Source organism: Ruditapes philippinarum, unplaced genomic scaffold (genome assembly GCF_026571515.1).
Source record: "Ruditapes philippinarum isolate M1 unplaced genomic scaffold, ASM2657151v2 ctg3808_1_1_1_1, whole genome shotgun sequence".
NCBI classification, from domain to species: Eukaryota; Metazoa; Mollusca; class Bivalvia; order Venerida; family Veneridae; genus Ruditapes; species Ruditapes philippinarum.
The window spans coordinates 219384-240053 of record NW_026865608.1 but is presented as its reverse complement, the minus strand read 5'-3'; the positions used below and the strand labels follow the sequence as shown (position 1 = coordinate 240053).

At 32.3% G+C, this 20670-nt stretch overlaps 1 protein-coding gene across 1 annotated transcript; it reads left to right on the top strand.

The window, feature by feature from the left end:
- Positions 1-5824: 5824 nt before the first annotated feature.
- LOC132729726 (probable methyltransferase-like protein 24) lies at positions 5825-19801 on the top strand. Its single transcript, XM_060715551.1, has 6 exons — positions 5825-5959; positions 7204-7331; positions 11750-11884; positions 14967-15041; positions 15571-15748; positions 16669-19801. The coding sequence occupies exons 1-6, from the start codon at positions 5849-5851 to the stop codon at positions 17044-17046; spliced, it is 1005 nt and encodes a 334-aa protein (XP_060571534.1). The 5' UTR covers positions 5825-5848; the 3' UTR covers positions 17047-19801.
- The last annotated feature ends 869 nt before the right edge of the window (positions 19802-20670 follow it).

Sequence of the window (20670 nt, the reverse complement as noted above, 5' to 3'; positions counted from 1 at the left end):
ATACATGTATGTTACATTTCTTCTTGACGTAAAGAAATGTAAAGTGTATTGTTGAAATACTAGTGCACTGCACAAGTACATGACTACTGCAATATATACAATACACAGGATAAAAAATATTATTACCGGTATATTAAAATCATACGATAGTATAACAAAACTACCTTTATTTTCAAATGCATGTGCATCTTTAGTAAAATTGGAAAAAATAGGGAAAAAGTTAGAAGTGAGACTCAAACTCGTTAAAATTTTCAGTTATATTGCTTCCCGATGACTTAACCAACTTTGCCATCAAGATATTTAAAATTCATATTTTTATCTTGAACTGAAAATCCTGTGAACAATAAAGTAAAGGGAGCTTATCAGGACATAAGATCAATAAAATGAAGCGTGCGTGATTTAGTGCCCTTGTTAACCTATTTATAGAAATGATATAAAAGTGAAGGATGGCCAAAGGGAAGCAACCTGTAGATCTTAAATTTTAACTTAATTCAGTTATAAAAATGATAACGTGTTTAAGTTACACCCCTGACTGATATAGGGCAATATTACCTGTCAAAAATCTTTATAACTAATAATATAAACGTCATGATTATCCAATGTAAATCGACTTTTACATATTTAATATATATTTATGCTTAAGAAGTCATTGTTTTGCTCATGGTGTCGTTGTTAGGCGCATGACGTCTTTGCAGCTGTGTAGCAAGTGGGATTTTAGAAAGAGTTGCTGTACATATTTATTTATTTATTTATTTATTTATTTATTTATTTATTTAAGTCTCAATAACATATATGTATATATCAATCAATATAAAATACAGGATAAAACAAATGGCATACATTTATGAAACCAATCAAATGTTTGATTTGCTAGAGACTATTAAAATACTATACATTTTCACATTCTTAAAAACTATATCACATATTTTAATGACTACTCACTTAATGTACATATACAGAAATGAAACGTCATCTGAGTTTGTTCTTAATCATAACTTTGGCAAGTCAAAGATCTTGGCAAGTATGTCATATTTGAGTAAAGTTAAAATTCAATAATATATAATATACATAATTATGATTGTCTAAAGGGTAAAATTTTATTATGTTTCGTGAAAATATATTCCATATTTCACTGAAACGGAAAGCAACAATGAAAGCAACATTTTCAAATTTGAGTATTGACAGTATACTTACATTCTAAAACAACATGTTGTTATAGCCTGAAGAATGAGGGATGGTTATCTGTCCCCAGATTTTTTGACTGGTATTGAGAAGAAGCTCCGCCAAAATATTGGCTTTAACTATGTAAAGTGTTTAAAATGTCTGACTACACTGGCAGCCGTTGCTGCTAAATCTTCAGTCTCTGCTGTTCTATATACAGTCGTTTTTCCCCTGTTTCTAGTATTGCAGTTTCTATTTTAAGTTCCCGCCCCTCCCCTCAATTGAATCACGCCTGTTTCATTGGAACTTCCAACAGGGGCAGTTCCTATGACTGTTCTCTTTTTTAAAGGAACCGTTTTTGAAGCTTTACCACTATCACAATTGATATTATCAAGGCAATCGGGATTTTCATCGCAAGACAAGTCTATATTGCTAGACGACAGACCGGATCCTGCATGTGTCGTGTGATTGTGTGGTTTAGCATGATCGTAACCTTCTGCTCCAATTCACCTTCGTCTACGCAAAATAATGATTCGGTGAATATAAACAAGAGCTGTACACAATTTTCGCGGTACATGTATTCAAATGATAACACAACACAATCGTTAATATCTAACGAGTAAGCAACGAACGATTGCTTAACTATTGCTTTCGAGATACCCGCGCTAGTCACTCGTTAACCAACCCTCTGTCAATCGTTAGCACGTTCGTTAACGCAAATATAACGATAGCTTCGAGATACTAACCCCAGGTATTAGTTACCCGCACTCCAGAGCATGCCCATTGATTGGTTCATTTTTGCTGGGGTTTACATATTGCGACGGCAGAGAAAGGGAAAACGACGAAAATATCATATTCAGATGCTCTTTCATTGGTCACTTTTCTCCGGGGTTTTATATTGTGACAACAGGGAACGTGTTTTTATATTTGACTATGATACAAAAGAGAAAGAACATCAAAACACTCGGCAATCTGATTAATACTCGGGGGCTACGCCCCCTCGTACAAATCAGATAGCCTCGTGTTTCGATGCTCTTTCTATTACTTAACATACAATAACAACAACACAAAAAATCAAAGTGCTTAACAACAACACAAAAAATCAAAGTGCTGCAGCACTGAATGCGACGGACATGCAACCGGAGAGACATTAAGAAAAAAACACAAAATACATAACAGAGAAAAATTGTTCAATACAAGTTCAAGATTTGTAGAGCAATATATTTTGTGTCCCAAACTGATATAATTCAGATTTTCTTCTTTCAAGCATTTAAATACAGAATGAAAATCATGCCTAAAAACTCTGGTCAAACTTGTAAATCAGTGTCCTTATCGATTTATCTAAGAAATGATATGTAAATAGAACAAAAAACCGTCAACAAATTATTTCTAAAATAAAACCACGCAAATAAACTTCAAGCATAATACATTGTACATGTGAGAATGCTATCATAGTGGGCATATAGACAATAAAATATAAGTCATTTGTATTTTTATTTCTCTTGGATATATCTCATTAAAAATACTTTTGGTTAAAATCGTCAGCAATAAATAGTGTATTTTTCATATTTTTTTATTTACAAGAGGCCAGAGCACATCGTTTTTATTTTAATTCAAATGTCACTTAAACACTACAGTGTTTAGTTGTCCTTTTCAATTTCACACTAAATTCCATTTTCAACTTGATTGCTTCTTTCAATTGTATAGAATTTATAAAAGTATTGCATATAATCGGCTGGTTTATTACATCCCTAATCGCCTGTCCAAAAATCAGCACAGGTGGTGCAGAATCTTTTTTTAGAATAGCGAAGGTTAACTCATATCGTGACCTAGAAAAATATGTAAACAAACCACAAGAATCGGAAGTAGAACTGATATTATAACTTCCTTCAATAAAGATTACCATGAAAGACTACATGGTGGTAAAGTGATGTAAAACTCTCTTGTTACATGCATTTTCAAAAATAAGATATTTATATTAACCATTGTTCTGTATCTAATTTATTAATAACTGCTGAATATTCAGCTAAACCCGCGGTATGAGTCACAAAAATAGTTCTTCTTTTATTAATACGCGAGTTATTCTAGAGTCACGAAAAACTATTGATTTGTTAATAATAATGTTTTGTATAATGTAGAATCATTTATTTCCTACTAATAATTTCTTGTAACTCAGAGCTTACACCTTTATTATAGTATAATTTGCTATCCTACTTTTTCGACAGCGGTAAATCGTTTCGGCAGTAATTTGCATATTGCGCAATAATACTACGGGACTACAACGTTTTTCTCAATCATATACGTTCATATTTTAACTTGGATAACTTAATTTGAAATTGAAAAGGATAAATATGGAAGATATTAAGATATCCCGACAAAGTATGGGAGTTTTAAAGGATCAAATTCATGTACTATTTCTTGGGCTGTTAATCGGTTGAGGACACCTTGCGCGATTGTAGCCAACGAAATCCCATGTGTAGATGACTTAGCTCTGAACGCGCCTGAGGGCGCGTCCGTCGCAAAAACAACATCAACAAACAACAGATGATGAGGAAGATTAAAGTAACATATTTTTACTGTTTTAAAACTACAAATGATTGAAACGGTAGAATATTACACTGATTACACCAAATTCAAACAGTTCATGATGCAGCATGCTGGTGTTGAATGACCAGTATTTAACCTTTATAGGCCAGACTGCTGAGCTATGGAACACTTAGTTCGCCAGTATTAATTTTGTTTGTTTCTTTGGTGCGTGCGTACGTGTGCGTGCGCGTGTGTGTGCGTGCGTATAAACTTTCAAGTTCATTTGATATTTCTCCCGATTTATATCATTATATATTTCGTGTTGTTGTTGTTTTTGACCATGACTTTGAAATCTTATGAAAAAGTATATTTTAATTACATATTCGATAACATGCCCATTTATGAAATTTCAGATTTTCATGTATGAATTATCATTTTTTGCATTTTTCGAGGCAAAGGAGCGAAAATACGACGGAGAGAGGGCGAAAGTGCGACACATAAAAATCTGTCGTATATTTGCATTCTATCTGTCGTATTTTCGCTTTTTCGCGATCAAAATACAAAAATGCGAAAACACAAAGAGACGACAAAGTATTACTTTGCATTTTCGCTTTTTCGCACAGTTACATTTTCGCATAGTTATATTTTTTTTTACATTTTCGCGTTCCAGCTGTGCATGCGCATGGAGACATCAATTCATTATTTATTAGTCCTTTATAAGATATGTTGTATTCACGTAGATGTATAATTTATAGATATACTATGCTCAAATTTGATATCAGAAAATATTGATAATTGATACACGGTCTCTTTGTAAATATGAAATAAACATGTTTTGACTTCACACAAAGTTAATATGTAATGTTCTAAAGTCTACACACATAGGTCGTCACAATATGAATATAAAGTGTCATTAAAAAAACTGGCAGTTTTTTTAAAGAAAAGACCAACTTTATTTGTCCTGTATAAGAGAACGTGACTTCCAATATAGTTTGTTATTCATTTTTTATTTAAATTAGACATATTCAGTACGAATTTCATAGGTTTTAATACATTTCTTCGACTAAAATACTTGGCTCAAAGATGAGCATAGTATATCTTTAAAAGTATCACCCCGCTCCTTACATATGTAAAATAATTAAATAATATAACGGTAAGGCTTTCAGATTTTTTTTAATCATTTAATGCAACAATTATTATAATAAATACAGTTATTTGTTCCTACCATCTTTAGATTATCAGTTTATTTTGCTGACGGGTGTAACATGAGATTTACGATAAAGGCACTGCCAGCACACATCTTTTAATAGATGTCTGAGATTATGGTGTATTTTCACAGGAAAACATTTTATTATGTCTGTTATTCTAGTACTTGAGTTTTTAAAACGTACTTTATCTGATTACATAGACTGCATGTTGGATAAAGTTCATTTAAAATTTATATAATAATATGCAAAATCTTTTTTTTTCATTATTACATTATACCATGTTGTCAGGCTTCATCAGGTCTTTAATACAAAGATCTCTTGATGGTCATTCTGTCTTCACCATATTGCACGAATATCAATAAAAGGAGAAAAATAAAAATTCATAGAAAAATTCAAAAAACAGTATTTAGATCATATTGTATTATACTGTGCTTCTCTTAGTTCACGGTATTTAACGCAGGGAAGAAATAAATCAATGGTACAAAAAATATCATTAGCTGTAACGTTTAGGTGTTTTCAGATTCATGTCTCCATGCGCATGTGCAACCGGAACGCGAAAATGCGAAAATGTCACAATGCAAAAAAGCGAAAATGTAACAATGCGAAAATGTAACAATACGAAAAAGCGAAAATTTAACAATGCGAAAAAGCGAAAATACGACAGATGGAATGCGAATATACGACAGATTTTATGTGTTGTATTTTCGCTCTCCTTTTGTCGTATTTACGCTTTGTTGCCTCGAAAATGCGAAAAAGCGAAAACACGAAGGGACAACAAAGTTGGAACGACATGGCGTAAATCAGCCACCATACTATGGTATATACTTATAGTCATCAAAGAAGAAGTACATAAAATCTCCGTAATCTACTTCCCTCAAACATTATTGAAACTAATGAAATATTTAAAAATATGTCTCCTTCTCAATTACAGACAACATCCGGTGGATGACAGAATGGTGCTTGTGTCAAGGTCATTTGTATCGAGAAACACGTATACACTAGCAATAACGACAACTCTGATTGTTATTCTTACAGCATACGGATACAACAATGGTATATCAATGGTAAACACAGTTTTCTTTTAATTTTTCCATTTAACATGCTCTTTGAATATGAAATATGTTTAGTATTTTTACTTCTTCGGGTTTGACCATCAGAAATTATAACAAGCCCGTATCGTCTGATATATTAATTGGACTGTACACGACTGCTGTCAATTTATGAAGAAATTTCACGTTTCGTCTAAAAGATGCTTGCTGTGTATAAATTTGTTAAAATATTTCTGACAGGTTATATGGCCGTATATAAACCATCGTTTTTAAACAATCGTTTATATAGGGCTATATAACGTATCAAAATCTTTATAACTAATAATACCGATAATCTGTAATCAAGATCCGAAGACTGACGGAAACGGCCGAAAAGTTTGACGATTGATAGAGCCGTATTTTATCAACGAAAACACTGATAACTAAACCTATATTTATGGACCATCACCCGTGGCTAATTCCGTCTCAATCCAATTGCAATTATATTCTACCATTAATTATATATTTGTATTTTCTGATCGCAGATAAGGAACTACAATGCTGATATTCAATATCAGGAACAGCGTTTCCCAACAATCCTAACAACAAAAAGTAGTTCTCAAAGTATTGAAATATTACATACATGTCGGACTGTTTGAGGGAGAAGATTCTTGCTAAATTATTTTCATCAGTGTTAAACAACAGGTTTACCGTGACCAAAATATCTCGAAATTAATAAGGATTACAAACCCTAATTTACAATAATGTGGTTTGCTTCAGATTGTTTTCTTATAATTTCCCCGTGGTCCAGGGGTTAAAATTAGTTCTTTTTCAAAGGGACTGTCAATCGCATCTTTTCTCGGCCTTGTCCGCCAAACTTCGGATAAGGATTTCGAACACAATATTAACACTACAAAATTTTCGGCCTAACCTACTTTTAATGACTAATCATGTAAGTTTATTTCAAAATATCGGGTAAAATTCCGCCTAAATTAAAAAAAATGTTTACCTGTTGACATTAATTCGGATCTGTTTATAATTGTACATCAGTGAGTATTTTAAGCGGATTTATTATAACAAGACATATTTTCATAATTTTACCGAAATAATAATTATTTTTCTTTTGATGTCAGATATGTATACACATACATTATCAAACATTACATTGTCTGTATTTAAGGAGTTATGTTTTTCGAACAGGAAAATACAATGATGGCCATCAACGAATTTCAAAGCTTGACTCGTATTTACACCTAACGTAATTTTATATTTCATTTCAGAGCATGTTTCAGCATGATAGATATAGTATATTTGATCGGGATATAAATGAGAGTTTACTGTACCGGATACCGTCTGACAATCAACTAGATGGTATGGACGATAACACATTGTATCATACATTCTGGAAGTAAGTTGACCCTTACCATATACAATGTAATGAATTTTCGGAGAAGAACTTTATAAGATTTTATATCTTTCTTTATAGTCCATTTCAACATTGTATATAAGGAATGCATGTATATTTTTTGTTGTGTATGATTATGAATAAAATAAATTTAAACTAATGTTCTGAATTTGTGAAATTATTCGGAACACCCCGCCGATTATTCATAATCATCCCGGAAATAATACGGATTAGAATTAAGTTCTAAAACGTGACTTTGATGCAAACAAATATATTTAGTGGAAACGTTCTATAATGTGTAAAGTTTGTATCTACATGTAGTTGACAAAGGAAACAGATCATTTTTGGCAGAACAATGAGTGAAAGATATGCCTGATGATCAAATCCATTTCAGAATTCACAATGTTGAATGACACAGTTATAGCTAATTCTGAAATATTGTCAACATTTCGGTGTTCAAAACATATACATTTATCACATAAACCGCGGCGCAGGAGTGTAATAAAGCCATTTAATAAAAACGATATTACACTAGACAATATTACACTAGTGTAATAACACTTTGACGTCACGTCATTTGCACTATAAACATAGCGTTAAAGCGCGCTAATATCAGCGTTACACTATAGGCTCGTCAAAGAAAAATGACCTTTGTTAACAGTTTACCGTTCTTATTTTATATATGTGATAAATAGAATATTATATTCGTGTAGATTCAATACTAAATTTATTGAACTCGTTGAATAAAACAATATTATGCTCGCCAGAGGCTCGCATAATATGATTTTATTCAACTCGTTCAATAAATTTAGTATTAAACCTACACTCATTCAATATCCTCTATGTAATAATTTGTATTGAAATGATGTTATTTCTACTTTTATTTTTTATGAAACTTACTTAATTTAAGTCGAATTTTACACGCGATAAAATGAAATATAAAATCAAGAAATTTCAAAATGATAATATGAAGCTAACATTAAGTTAAAACCTGTTCTCTGGTCACACTGCAATGATGTGCAGGTCAGTTTGGAATTAATCAGGAGACATAGATAATGTATTATTACCGATAATGTATTATTACCGCTAGTTCTCTAATATAACTATAATGTTTTACACTCCACTAAGAAATCATCTAGTACTGGTAAACTGTTTGACAGCCTGTCCAGGAACGATGCGGTGGCTGAACTGTGCTCTGGTGAATTCAATGTGGCTTACTGTCATGGTCCGGAGTGAAAACTACCAACAACACCATCACCGCCATGATAATTATCATCATAGGAAAATGAGTATTATGTAATACATTCAACATAACACATTACATCGTTGAAATGCGCAACCCGAGAAAAACTCTTGTTTGTTTTTTTGTTTGTTTTAAAAGGGAATGAAAATACTGTACATAGGCTTCTGACATCTTGATCCGTATTAATTTTTGTATTAAAGAAATGTTAAATGAGCCGCGTCATGACAAAACCAACGTAATGCTTTTGCGACCAGCATGGATCCAGACCAGCCTGCGCATCCTAGCAGTCTGATCAGGATCCATGCTGTTCGCTTACCGACTATTACAAGTAGAGAAACTGATAGCAAACAGCATGGATCCTGATCAGACTGCGCGGATGCGCAGGCTGGTCTGGATCCATGCTGGTCGCTAACACACTATTTTGGTTTTGTCATGTCGCGGCTCAAATTATTTTATAATTTCAGTCTACATTCAATTTCTTTACAGAGATTGTTAGTTTTATTACTATAGAAGATAACGAAGCTGTAGGAAAACGGGATTAGTTTTCATGCTAAACCTATAATTTGTAAATCCGGCTGAATATAACTATATAATTAATGTACTGTACTGAATTTTTTTTTAAAGAAATGCTTCGTCTTTAGGTCTTATATAGTGTTTATATTAGCCAATGTGATCACATAGAGCTGCGAGGTTAGCTTTTGTTATCGCATTATGTTTGTCGTTTGTCCATTGTGAGTCGTCCGTCGTTATTTAAAAATTCACATCAAACATGTCTTTCTAACCCATGAGAAAGATTTTGACTTATCTTCACATTCAACCATCTACAAAAGTGATTTAAATTGCTGCATTCTAATTCTTAAATAGTACATAGGAGCTAGAAATATACTTAAAAATGAAATCTTTAAAAATCCTCTTTCCCTCTGTAATTATTGATTGCGAAAATGAATGGGTATTCAGCATGTAGCCCCGCCCGTGGTATTCTGTAAACTAATCATTTCATTGGCCTAGCATTGAGTATCACTTAACACATACATAGAAAAATACATTTAAGTCTTCTTTTATGAAACTGGATGGTCCCCGGCGCATAGATTTGACGTGTCGCATTACCTTTAAAAAAGTCACATCAATCATGATCCTGAAGTCAAAATTGACCCCGTCCTGAGTGTAAACTTTGTTAACAAGACTGATGTTGTCAAACTTTGAAATAAGACCTCGAAACCATTAGTAGGATTACAGAGAAACGATACGAACTTTCGATCTAACATACGCTACGACATTTAAACATTCAATTAACAAATAGTAGTTAACTGTTAGGATTAGTTGACTCGGATTATTTAATTATTATTATATCGTGTGCAAGTATAATAAAAATTTTAAACAAGTAAATTTTATAATTGTGCTTCTTGAAACCTAAATACAAAATGTATACCTGTGGACGATATTTGGGACATCCCTAATTCGAAACTGATAGTCACCACCGTACATATCCAGTAACGCAGAAATGTGCAAATAACGCCAAAGTAACGCAGAATCTGTGCAACGCTATTGTCAAAAAGATTAACGCAATAAGTAAAACAAAATATTGTGTTCTAAATAAAATTTAAAGAAGTGAATGAGCGCATACGGCTGCTACTTTAACCAGCATTACATTTTTTTCATTAATAAATTTACTTCTTTCGATCATTCGTGAGAAAGACAGTCTGATTATGACTTTGATGTTTCGTCAAATAAATATGTCCATGTAACACATTTAAAACATTATTTTTTTCAAATTCTTTATACATAAGACATTTTTCAAACTACAAGTATTGTATAATTATAGAAGGAAGCAGGGAAAATAAAAATTAGGTTATTTTAATGAGATGACCGCCGTTGCTTTAATGCTTTATTCACGAATTCGGCGTTACTTCGTAAAATGGTCTCAATTACGTATGGTCACACTTAATTTAAAAAAAATTTCAATGGATGGCAAATAAAATAATAATAAATAAATAAATAATTTCATTGCTCATTGTTTTTCGCTTCGTGGGGACGCGGCGACATATAATGTTTTGCTTATGCATGGGGTGTGTAATCGTTTATGAGCAGCAAAATAGGTATTGTGCAATGATCATCAAAAGAAATGTGCATAGAACTACATTTTTCAATCAAAATATTGCTTCCGAAACGATAATGAATAATCGGCGATCTGTTCAAATTTGCCCAAGGGATTACTTAGTTTATATATATTTAGGTAAAGTCTTATTGTTTGAAACTACAAATTGAATGCGCATAGCTTATATATTTGGTAAATATCATTGTCTAGTGAACTGCCACACAATTTCAAAGGCAGGTTATCTCATAAGTCAGAAACCTGCACATAATACTCGAAAGAGGGTGTTACAGTATAGATATATAGATAGAAATCAAAATTTCTTTGTAAAGAAACGTCAAACATGTGTTTAATAATGTTTTATTCATGGATTAGAGCGTGTTAGATGTTGAACAATGCAGTAATGTATGGTAAGGGTAGCAAAATGTGAACAAAGTAGTATTTTGACTGCCATAGAAAATATGAAACCAGTAGTATTATGACTCTTTCTCTGGTTCAAGCATGTGAAAACAGTAAAGATATTATACTTCTTTCATTTCTTAGCACTACATTAATAGAGTTAAGATATTTTGGATATTGTATTCCTAGAGGACCTCTAGAAATTTTTTAAGTGACCCAATTATCTTCTTATGCATTGGAGTATTAGGGCCATATAAGGCTCGAATCCGATGTCACCGTGCTCCCGATATTTAATTTTTATATGAATTGACAAACAATGACTAAAAACATGTTGCTATTGTAAATGATTATTTGATTATTTTATATTGTTGGTTTCAGGTATATTAATTTGCCACAATTCCGTTGCTATGATATAACGAGACTTGGTCACAATGCCTCTCTTATTTCATATTTATATGAACTGACTAATACAGAAAGCATGTAATTATTGTTTTAATTGAGCCGCGCAGTCTGATCAGGATCCATGGTGTTCGCTATCAGTTTCTCAACTTATAGGGTTTGTAAGCGAACATCATGGATCCTGATCAGACTGCGCGGATCTGGATCCATGTTGGTCGCAAACCCATTTTGTTGGTTTTGTCATGGCGCGGCTCATATGATGATAATAACATATGTTGATGATTTCAGGTATATAAATTTGCCGCAATATCGTTGTTATAATAGAACGAGACTTGGTCCAACCAAGAGCGACAAGGGAAAGAATATTTGCGCAGACGACAAATTCAAGCCTGCACCATCATCCTGTCTGGTGTATTCATTTGGGTGAGGCTTTTTTTGACATATTTTAAACGATATGAGAGGAGGATTTTGTTCTTAAATAAAATATATACAAATGTGAATTAAAAAAATTTGCAGCTTCGAAATAAATAGGTAAGTCAGCAAAAATGTATTGTCATATAGTAAAAGTTGGAACAATCATCACCATTAGAAGGTTTGTAATTTCCGGAGTTCCCCAGGGTTCTATTATTTTCCCACTCTTTTATTTTTATTACATGTATATATAAATAGCATCTCGTTATCTTAAACAAACATCAATTTACCATAAATATACCCTGTATATATCCCCAATCATAATTTGAATGTAGTAGAAGTTTAACTTCAACAGAAGTTGAAATTTTGATGCGATAAATCAGTGCTGAAATTATGCAATATGTTAATTCATCCAAACAAGACAAACTGCATGGTGTAATTGACGAAGCAACAAACGTAATTTATTGTAAAGAATTATCTTTAGGTATTGTCAAGTAAAAAAAAAGAAAGCGAAAAGAAATGAAATATAGATATTTATATAGATGGTAAATTGTCATAGGACTCTTTGAAAACGTAGCTTTATTTAGACGTATTACTTACATCTTGACAAATTGTTCTGAAACAGTTATTTTATAATTCGTATATAACGTCGAACTTCGATCACATGCATTTCTTTACTGTTTTGAGTAAATGAAAATTAAGGTCTTTAAAGAAAAAAAACAAAGTAGAAGTAGATCTGCGAAAATTATTGTTTAACAAAACAACCCAGATAAACATACTAATTATGGTGACCGAACATTGATATACAACGTAATTACGTTCCCAAAGACTCGTATTTTTATAGCATGTAACAATGTAATTCCTTATTATATTTTTACAAAATATAAGATTATGATGCAGTACAAAGATATCTCTGTGATGGCAAGGATCTTTCACTTTAATTCGGGAGATGTCCACTATATCATAATCACGCGACATTTAGTTGAGAAATTATATATAATAAATAAAAAGCCTTAAAAGGAATTTTACATCAAATCAACTCAGTTGACTTAGATCTACGGTATTTTTTTTCCATTTATATTAACACTTGAAAACTCGACCTTTGTATCCCATGCGTATTCGTTACATACTTTCATTCGCGATGTAGTTAAATAGCGAAATCAGTACCCGTGGGTTGCGATGATATTGTAAACTTGTAAGATGCAAATGATCAAAGTTGACCTTCTATTCAAATTGATGGTAAAACTTTGGTTTCGTCGTTTTTGTTATCTCGACTCGAAAAAAAGTGAATAAAATAAAAAAAGAGTTATTGTTACAGTCATGACGGCGTAACTGTTGCCGTCCACAAACTTTAACCTTGATCATAACTTTTTAAGTTCTGAGCGTGTTGTCTTCATACTTGGCCACAACAATCCTTGAGACAAGACCCTCAAGTAGACTGCACTTACATCGACCTTCATTTATAAAAGACCTTGACACTCAAGGTTAACTTGATTTTTTGCTGATGTTTGCTATTAGTGGCTATAATTTTCATATTAGTGGCTATAACTTTCAATATATATTGTCTTCAAGCTGGAACATAATGATCTTCTAGGATAGGCCTTTAAGTTGACCACACAGACGTTGACCTTCACTCATAAGTGACTTTGACATTGAAGGTCAAATTATTGAAACTGTTTTATTTTGCTGAAACTGGTTATAACTTTGTTATTAATAAATTGATTGACTTCATATTAAGATAAAACATCTTTAGGTTAAGACCTTTTTGTATATCAAACTAGAAACAATCTGGAAACAAAGTGATCCCTCGGAAGCATTAATCACAACAAAATAACAAGAGAATTGCAGACTCTGTTTGATTGAGTCTGTACATGAGGGAAAATGGATACGTGCAATATCCCTCACGCCACCGTAGCACCGGCTTTAGCGGTACTCAAGAGCGGTACTCAATTCTCAACACTTAATAGTGCTGGCATCAATGATTCCGAAGGACCAGAAAAATATAAAATTGATCTTTGCTTATTTATGACATTAACCTTGAAGGTTAAATTATTGAAATTTCTCTGATTTTTGCTATAATTAAATAAAATTTGGTAATTATTCAATGGATTATCTTCATACATGAACAAAACAACCTTTTTGACAAGACTTTCTTAAATGTTGAACTGACCTTGACCTTTAAATGACAATGACCGTCAAGGTCAAATTATTGTTTGCTGGTTAAACTTTCAACATTTTGTTATTTATGTACAGATTTGATTTATTCTTGGATAAAAGAAGACTTGCTTCAAACAAACATATTGAATAATTTAGATGTGATCTGACCTTTAATTGATCTCGACCATCAAATTAATGAAATTGTCTTGTTTTTTCTTTCTTTCTGTAACTGTCTATAACTTTGTTATTTATAAATGGATTAACTTCATATATATATATATATATATATATATATATATATATATATATATATATTAAACACAAAGTATTTTAGATCAGGACCTCAATGTATATCAAACATGGGTGCAAGTTTTCAGCATATGCCTGAAACTCAGGTGTTTTTTTTGTGACAAATTTCATCATGATTTTTTAACTTATAGATTATGAGTGTATGAAAATGATTATGAATAAAGTTTTTCAGGTTTTTCCAAATTTTCAACTTGCACCCATGTATCAAACTCAAAATGACCTTGACTCATGCATGACTTTGACCTTGAATTCTGTTGATATTTTCTTAACTTTGTCATTTATTTATGAAAATGATTCATACTTGAACAATACAAGAAGGTTGACTAGACAAACCTATTAAACCATTTATGTGTTTGCTTTTAGAAAAAGTAAAAAAGTCGAGCTCTGCCCCCGCCTGGCGGAGGCTATTTTGTTTATTTTTTCAAGTTTTGATGGTTGCTCAAAGAAAAGAAAAAATCTTTCGAAGACGCACAAAATGTAAAAAATGTTGTTGTTTCGAAATCGTACCAATTCTGAAAGACATCTTTGTTTTAAAGTGCACATTAGTTTTATTTTGGTATTATACGTATCAGCATAAATAAGATGTACAAATGACAAATAATGTATAATATTTCTGTCCTTTTTTCAGGTCTAACTTTGACTTTCAATTTGAGGAAGCAGTTTGGAGAACTTACAAATGTGAAATACATACATTTGATCCTAGGTATTTGCTTTATTTAAACTTTTCCTGCCCTGTTCATTTAACATTCATTTCGAAAAAAATAAGTGTATAATGTTGTTATTAATTTCATTTTAACTGGGATATGATTATATCATGTTTTAAGAATCTCATGAGCAGCGATGACACAGGGATCCTGATTACGATCTAACGCTTTGTTGTATACCATTGAAGCTATAGTCTTTTGAGATCAAACTATTATATTAATCATCCTCGTTCCATTTCCATAGAAAATAATTGTAATGAAAAACAATTATGCACTTCTTAACTAATTGCAACTTTTTGGCAACTATCAAACTTAGGTGATCGGTGAGGTGTTCCAAATGTATTCTATGCGGAACACCTCGCTAATTACCCGTAATAATTTTAAAGTATCCTTTGCATAAAAGCCTACTTACCAAAAGACTGTTTTCGTTCAATATATTCCTATTATTTTGTTCGAGGTCCTCATCTGATAAAGGACCGGAAAGTTGCGACTGCATGTTTATCTAGATGTATTTTATCAATATTACAGTCGATCAGTAACTGGTGTTACTATACCAAATGAAGTAAACTTTCATCTGATTGGGTTATCAGGCAAAAGTTACATCCGATCATCACCTGAGAATTGGAGAACTCTTCAAAAGGAAAGTCGTACAGACTGGAAAATGCAAACACTTAATGAAATAATTAAGTCCCTTAACCACACAAACGTGAGTAATTAAAAAAAAGTTTATCATTTTCATCAACGTTCTTAGACTAATTAAATTGCTTTGGGTTAGAACCGAATTATATCTGCTATTTTGACAAACATCATTCTTTCAGTTATAGGTACATGTACAAGTAATTTTGTATGATATTTTTTGAAGAGAAACAAAAAACATTTTACCGATTACAGACACGAATTTTACCATCTAAAAATATATAAGACCCAGTTTTGCTTGAAGTTTATAGTAATGCGCAATGTTTAAATCTTAAATATCTGGAACCGAAATTGATTAGGCTTTGCTTGCAGTATATAGTCAGGCCAGCCTACATGAACTTGCAGTCTGACCAGGCTCAATGCTGTTTCATCTTAATATACCCAAACTTGATAATGGACAATGCCAAAAACTTGAAGATTGAGAAGTCCATAAACAAATACACCAGGTTCAACTAATATAGCCATTCTTTGGTGCACTTCATGATTTTTGATACTCTTTTTCTTAAAGTAAAATTGTATTTTACCTTCGCGTCGACGGTTTTTCTGCAAAAAAATGGTCCGAGTGGGAGCATTTAGCAGGTGTGCGATGACGTAGTATCCTACCATTGAACCTGGTGTATTAATTTATGGACTTCCCCATCTTCCAGTTTTTGGCACTGTCCATTATCGACGGATTTTCTGCAAAAATGGTTCGAGTGGAGGCAATTAGCAGGTGCGCGATGACGTAGTATCCTACCATTGAACCTGGTGTATTAATTTATGGACTTCCCCATCTTCCAGTTTTTGGCACTGTCCATTATCGACGGATTTTCTGCAAAAATGGTTCGAGTGGAGGCAATTAGCAGCTGCGCGATGACGTAGTATCCTACCATTGAGGTTAATGGTTGAAATAACTTAATTATTGACTAACAAATTTTTTATTGCTTTCAGAGAAATATTGACATCTTAAAGATTGATATAGAAGGATGGGAGTGGAGTACACTACCGGAGATTATTACCTCAGGAGTTCTTCCATATGTTAAACAAATTTGTATTGAAATTCACTTTGGTTATGGATTCCAAGTTTTATATAAAGCAAAGAAACCCGTGGCGGTAAAGTTCACATCCGAAAAATGGGGAAACGTTGAGATTCCGGATCAGTTGAAGGTGTTAAGAAACTTAAATGACACCGGTTTTCGAATATTTATGATCGATCCCATAAGACATTGGGGAACTAGACATGTTCATAGTCCTGCACTAGATGTTGACACTCTAATGGAACTTTCACTAGTGAATATAAATAAATTAGCTATAGTTCCAGGTAGTTAATATTTCATTGGAATAGCTGTCATAAGAAATAGTTCAAACAGTTTTACAAGGTACAGGGAACTGCAGTGAAACCTGGAAAAATCCAGTACATGAACACTATGAAAACATGTAGTTCCATGGAATTAAGACTTAAACACAGTCAGTTAGTATAAGTGTTTTAAGAAAGGAGTTAGTGTAACTTGTTTATACAAAAAGTTTTTAGAACTAATATGGTAATGACATTAAAGCTAGTTCACAAAGAAGCTAGACCGATAATTTATAAAAAATGTTTGGTAAATCATTTCATATGAAGTTTGGAAATTTTTCATTTTTTTAAACATTTGGATATATTATCTATTTATCGATCTTTTGATATAGATCGGAACGTCAATTTTATGTTTCATTATAATGTTGTGTGATATTTTTTTTATCAAATGAAATAAGAAAGATTGTGCAAAAATATCTACGCATGGTGATCTAGTCAGAGGTTTTGAAAGTTATCCCCAGGATACTTCAATAGTTAATGTGAAAACCTTACTGCTTGAATATGACAAAAAAGGAATGTTAAAACATGTTTGGACAACAAGTCATTTCACGTGATTGTTGTCAACCATACAAACCTTTTTATATACAATTATGAACAACAACAACAACAGCCACCACCACCACCACCGCAACGACAACAACAACAACAGACGTGGAAATTTTGCTGTTGAAGAGAGCAAAGTTAAATAATTTCTTTAATAGTTTTTATTTTGATTTATGTGAACAACGATCGATTCAGTGGATGACTTGTGAAAAATAATTCTTGGTGATGAACGTAAATACTGTCATATCAGAAAAAAACATTTACCAACGAAAACATTGTTTGAAGCTGCAACGATACATTTTATATTTAACTACATGAAGAGATTGATTTTAGAATTATCAAGCCATTGAAGTGATATATTTATTTTTTATATAAAGAAAAGAATCAACGGTTTTGGTTATATTTTTTGGTCATTATTTACTAGTACAGTACTTAATAAATGACCTTGCCCTTGAAGGTCAAATTGTTAATTATGCTTGATTTGTACCATAACTGGCTATTACTTTTTTATTTATGAATACATTGCTTCATACTTTGATACAACTAAAGACCTTCAAGAACACTAAACTTAAATTTTACCTTGTATCATAAATGATTTTGATCTTGAAGGTCAGATTATTGAATTTTGTAAATATATAATTTGCTATCACTTTATTACATTTATGAATAGACTGTCTACATACTTTGACACAGCAACGCTTAGAACTAGAACGAGAACTTCAAGGCGATGATTTAATGCATGTGACTTTATATTTGACTTTAACATTCAATGTCATATTATTGAATTTTGCCTAAACTGCCAACACCTTTGACAAAACTAACATGTTGAATAATATATTTCGCATATGATCTTGACCTTTGAATGCCATAGATCGCCAGGATCAAATTTTTGTTTAAATTATCATAACGTGAACATATTCATTCATACTAGGACAAAATAACATTTTTACAAAACTGACTGTTTAAAATTTAAATGTGACCTTGATCTTTAAATAACCCAGGTCGCTCAAGACCAACTTATTGTATTTTGCTTAGATTTCTATAAAATGGTATTTATCAATTGATTTAATGCATGGAGAAAACAGCAATTATGACAAAACCTACATGTTGGACATGTTGGATGATTCAAAGATAGCATTGATCTTAATATAACCTTAACGTCAATGTAAAGTTATTAAATTAATGTAAGTTCTAAATTGTGATAACTTTATTTTTAAAGGTAACTTTAAATTATACTTCGACAAAACGACTCCTGTATTTTGCTTAAATTGTCATACCTTTGATATGTTTTTACGGTTTTGAAATATACTTGGACATGACCAAAACAACGCCAATGACAAAACGGACGTGTTGAATAATTGAAATATGGCCTTCACTTTAAAATGGTCTTAGCCGTTCATGTCTAGCTAATGAATATTGCTTATATTGACAAAATTTGCTACCTATTTATTGATTTGATAAATACTTTGACAAAACTAAGCTCATCACAAGACCGACATGTTGGATAATTTGAATCTGACCTTAACATGACCATGACCGTGATGATAAAGTCAATGAATTTTGCTTAAATTGCGTATTTTTGTTATTAATGGACATATTTGATTCATTTATTGACTTCACACTTACATCAACACCTACATATTGAATATTTTATATGTGACTTTTATATGTTCATAACTTTGATTGTCAAGATAAGATATGTTTTTTTTTATAATTCCGTACAAAAAGGTGTTTAATTTCAAAACCATTCACAATGTTCTTCCTCCGATGTTCTCTGAAGCGTTTACTAACTCTTTTCAAAAACTGTGTATATATCTTTCTGTGCATTTCCTCCTCTTTCCGTGTTTTTACTTATTTATCTTTCGGTAAAGTGGCATGTCGTCATAATGTATAACATTCGGAACTGCCTCGGCTATTATCTATAATATCCGAAGACTGACGGAAAAGGTCGAGTAGTTGAATGCACAGGGGGCCCACACAGTGTTTGGATGGTATATACTGCTTGATAGTGACCTTAAAATGAGATTTTAGTCATAACCTTATAATATGTATATAAATATAGACAAGGGGCATTACTCGCTAAATAGAGAATTTTCGATCACCCTCAAATTCATGCGAGATTTTCCACTAATTAAATAAAAAAAATCCAAAAACTATACTGCGTTGCATAGCTTATATAATCCACAATTGATAAACACTAACTCTTTTCTGATTCCCTTATCCCATTTTTAGAAATTTATTCAAAACCGTTCACTTCTGTCACAAAATTGCTTAGTCGTACGAGATGTCGCAACACCAAATTCCACGGGTAAAATATCAATTTTAAAAGGGGTAGGTACAAATTAACGCATGCAAACAATAACACAACATAGTTTCTATTACCTACCTGCGCAAATAGTCGTGAAGCGCTCTATATTCGTCTGTACATGTTGGAAATTCTGGTCATGGTGTATGGAAACCTTTCATTGGTTGTCGTTATAAACAAAGTTCCTACCGAACCAATGAAAGGTCTCGATACACCGGCTGGTCACGTGACCGGGGTTTCCCCAAGATGTCTACGTCGAAGCAGATTTCTGCTCTGAGTTGAAGATTTCGTTCGAAACAGACGAATATAGAGCGCTTCACGACTATTTGCGCAGGTAGGTAATAGAAACTATGTTGTGTTATTGTTTGCATGCGTTTATTTGTACCTACCCCTTTTAAAATTGATATTTTACCCGTGGAATTTGGTGTTGCGACATCTCGTACGACTAAGCAATTTTGTGACAGAAGTGAACGGTTTTGAATAAATTTCTTAAAATGGGCTAAGGGAATCAGAAAAGAGTTAGTGTTTATCAATTGTGGATTATATAAGCTATGCAACGCAGTATAGTTTTTGGATTTTTTTTATTTAATTAGTGGTAAATCTCGCATGAATTTGAGGGTGATCGAAAATTCTCTATTTAGCGAGTAATGCCCCTTGTCTATATTTATATACATATTATAAGGTTATGACTAAAATCTCATTTTAAGGTCACTATCAATCAGTATATACCATCCAAACACTGTGTGGGCCC

What these genes read in the sequence shown, in the direction of transcription:
- LOC132729726 (XM_060715551.1), top strand. Translation starts at nt 5,849, where the DNA reads ATGGTGCTTGTGTCAAGGTCATTTGTATCGAGAAACACGTATACACTA. An exon ending in TGTCTGGTGTATTCATTTGG is followed by an intron (nt 11,885 to 14,966) that starts GTGAGGCTTTTT and finishes TCCTTTTTTCAG; the next exon opens with GTCTAACTTTGACTTTCAAT. An exon ending in AGTCCCTTAACCACACAAAC is followed by an intron (nt 15,749 to 16,668) that starts GTGAGTAATTAA and finishes TATTGCTTTCAG; the next exon opens with AGAAATATTGACATCTTAAA.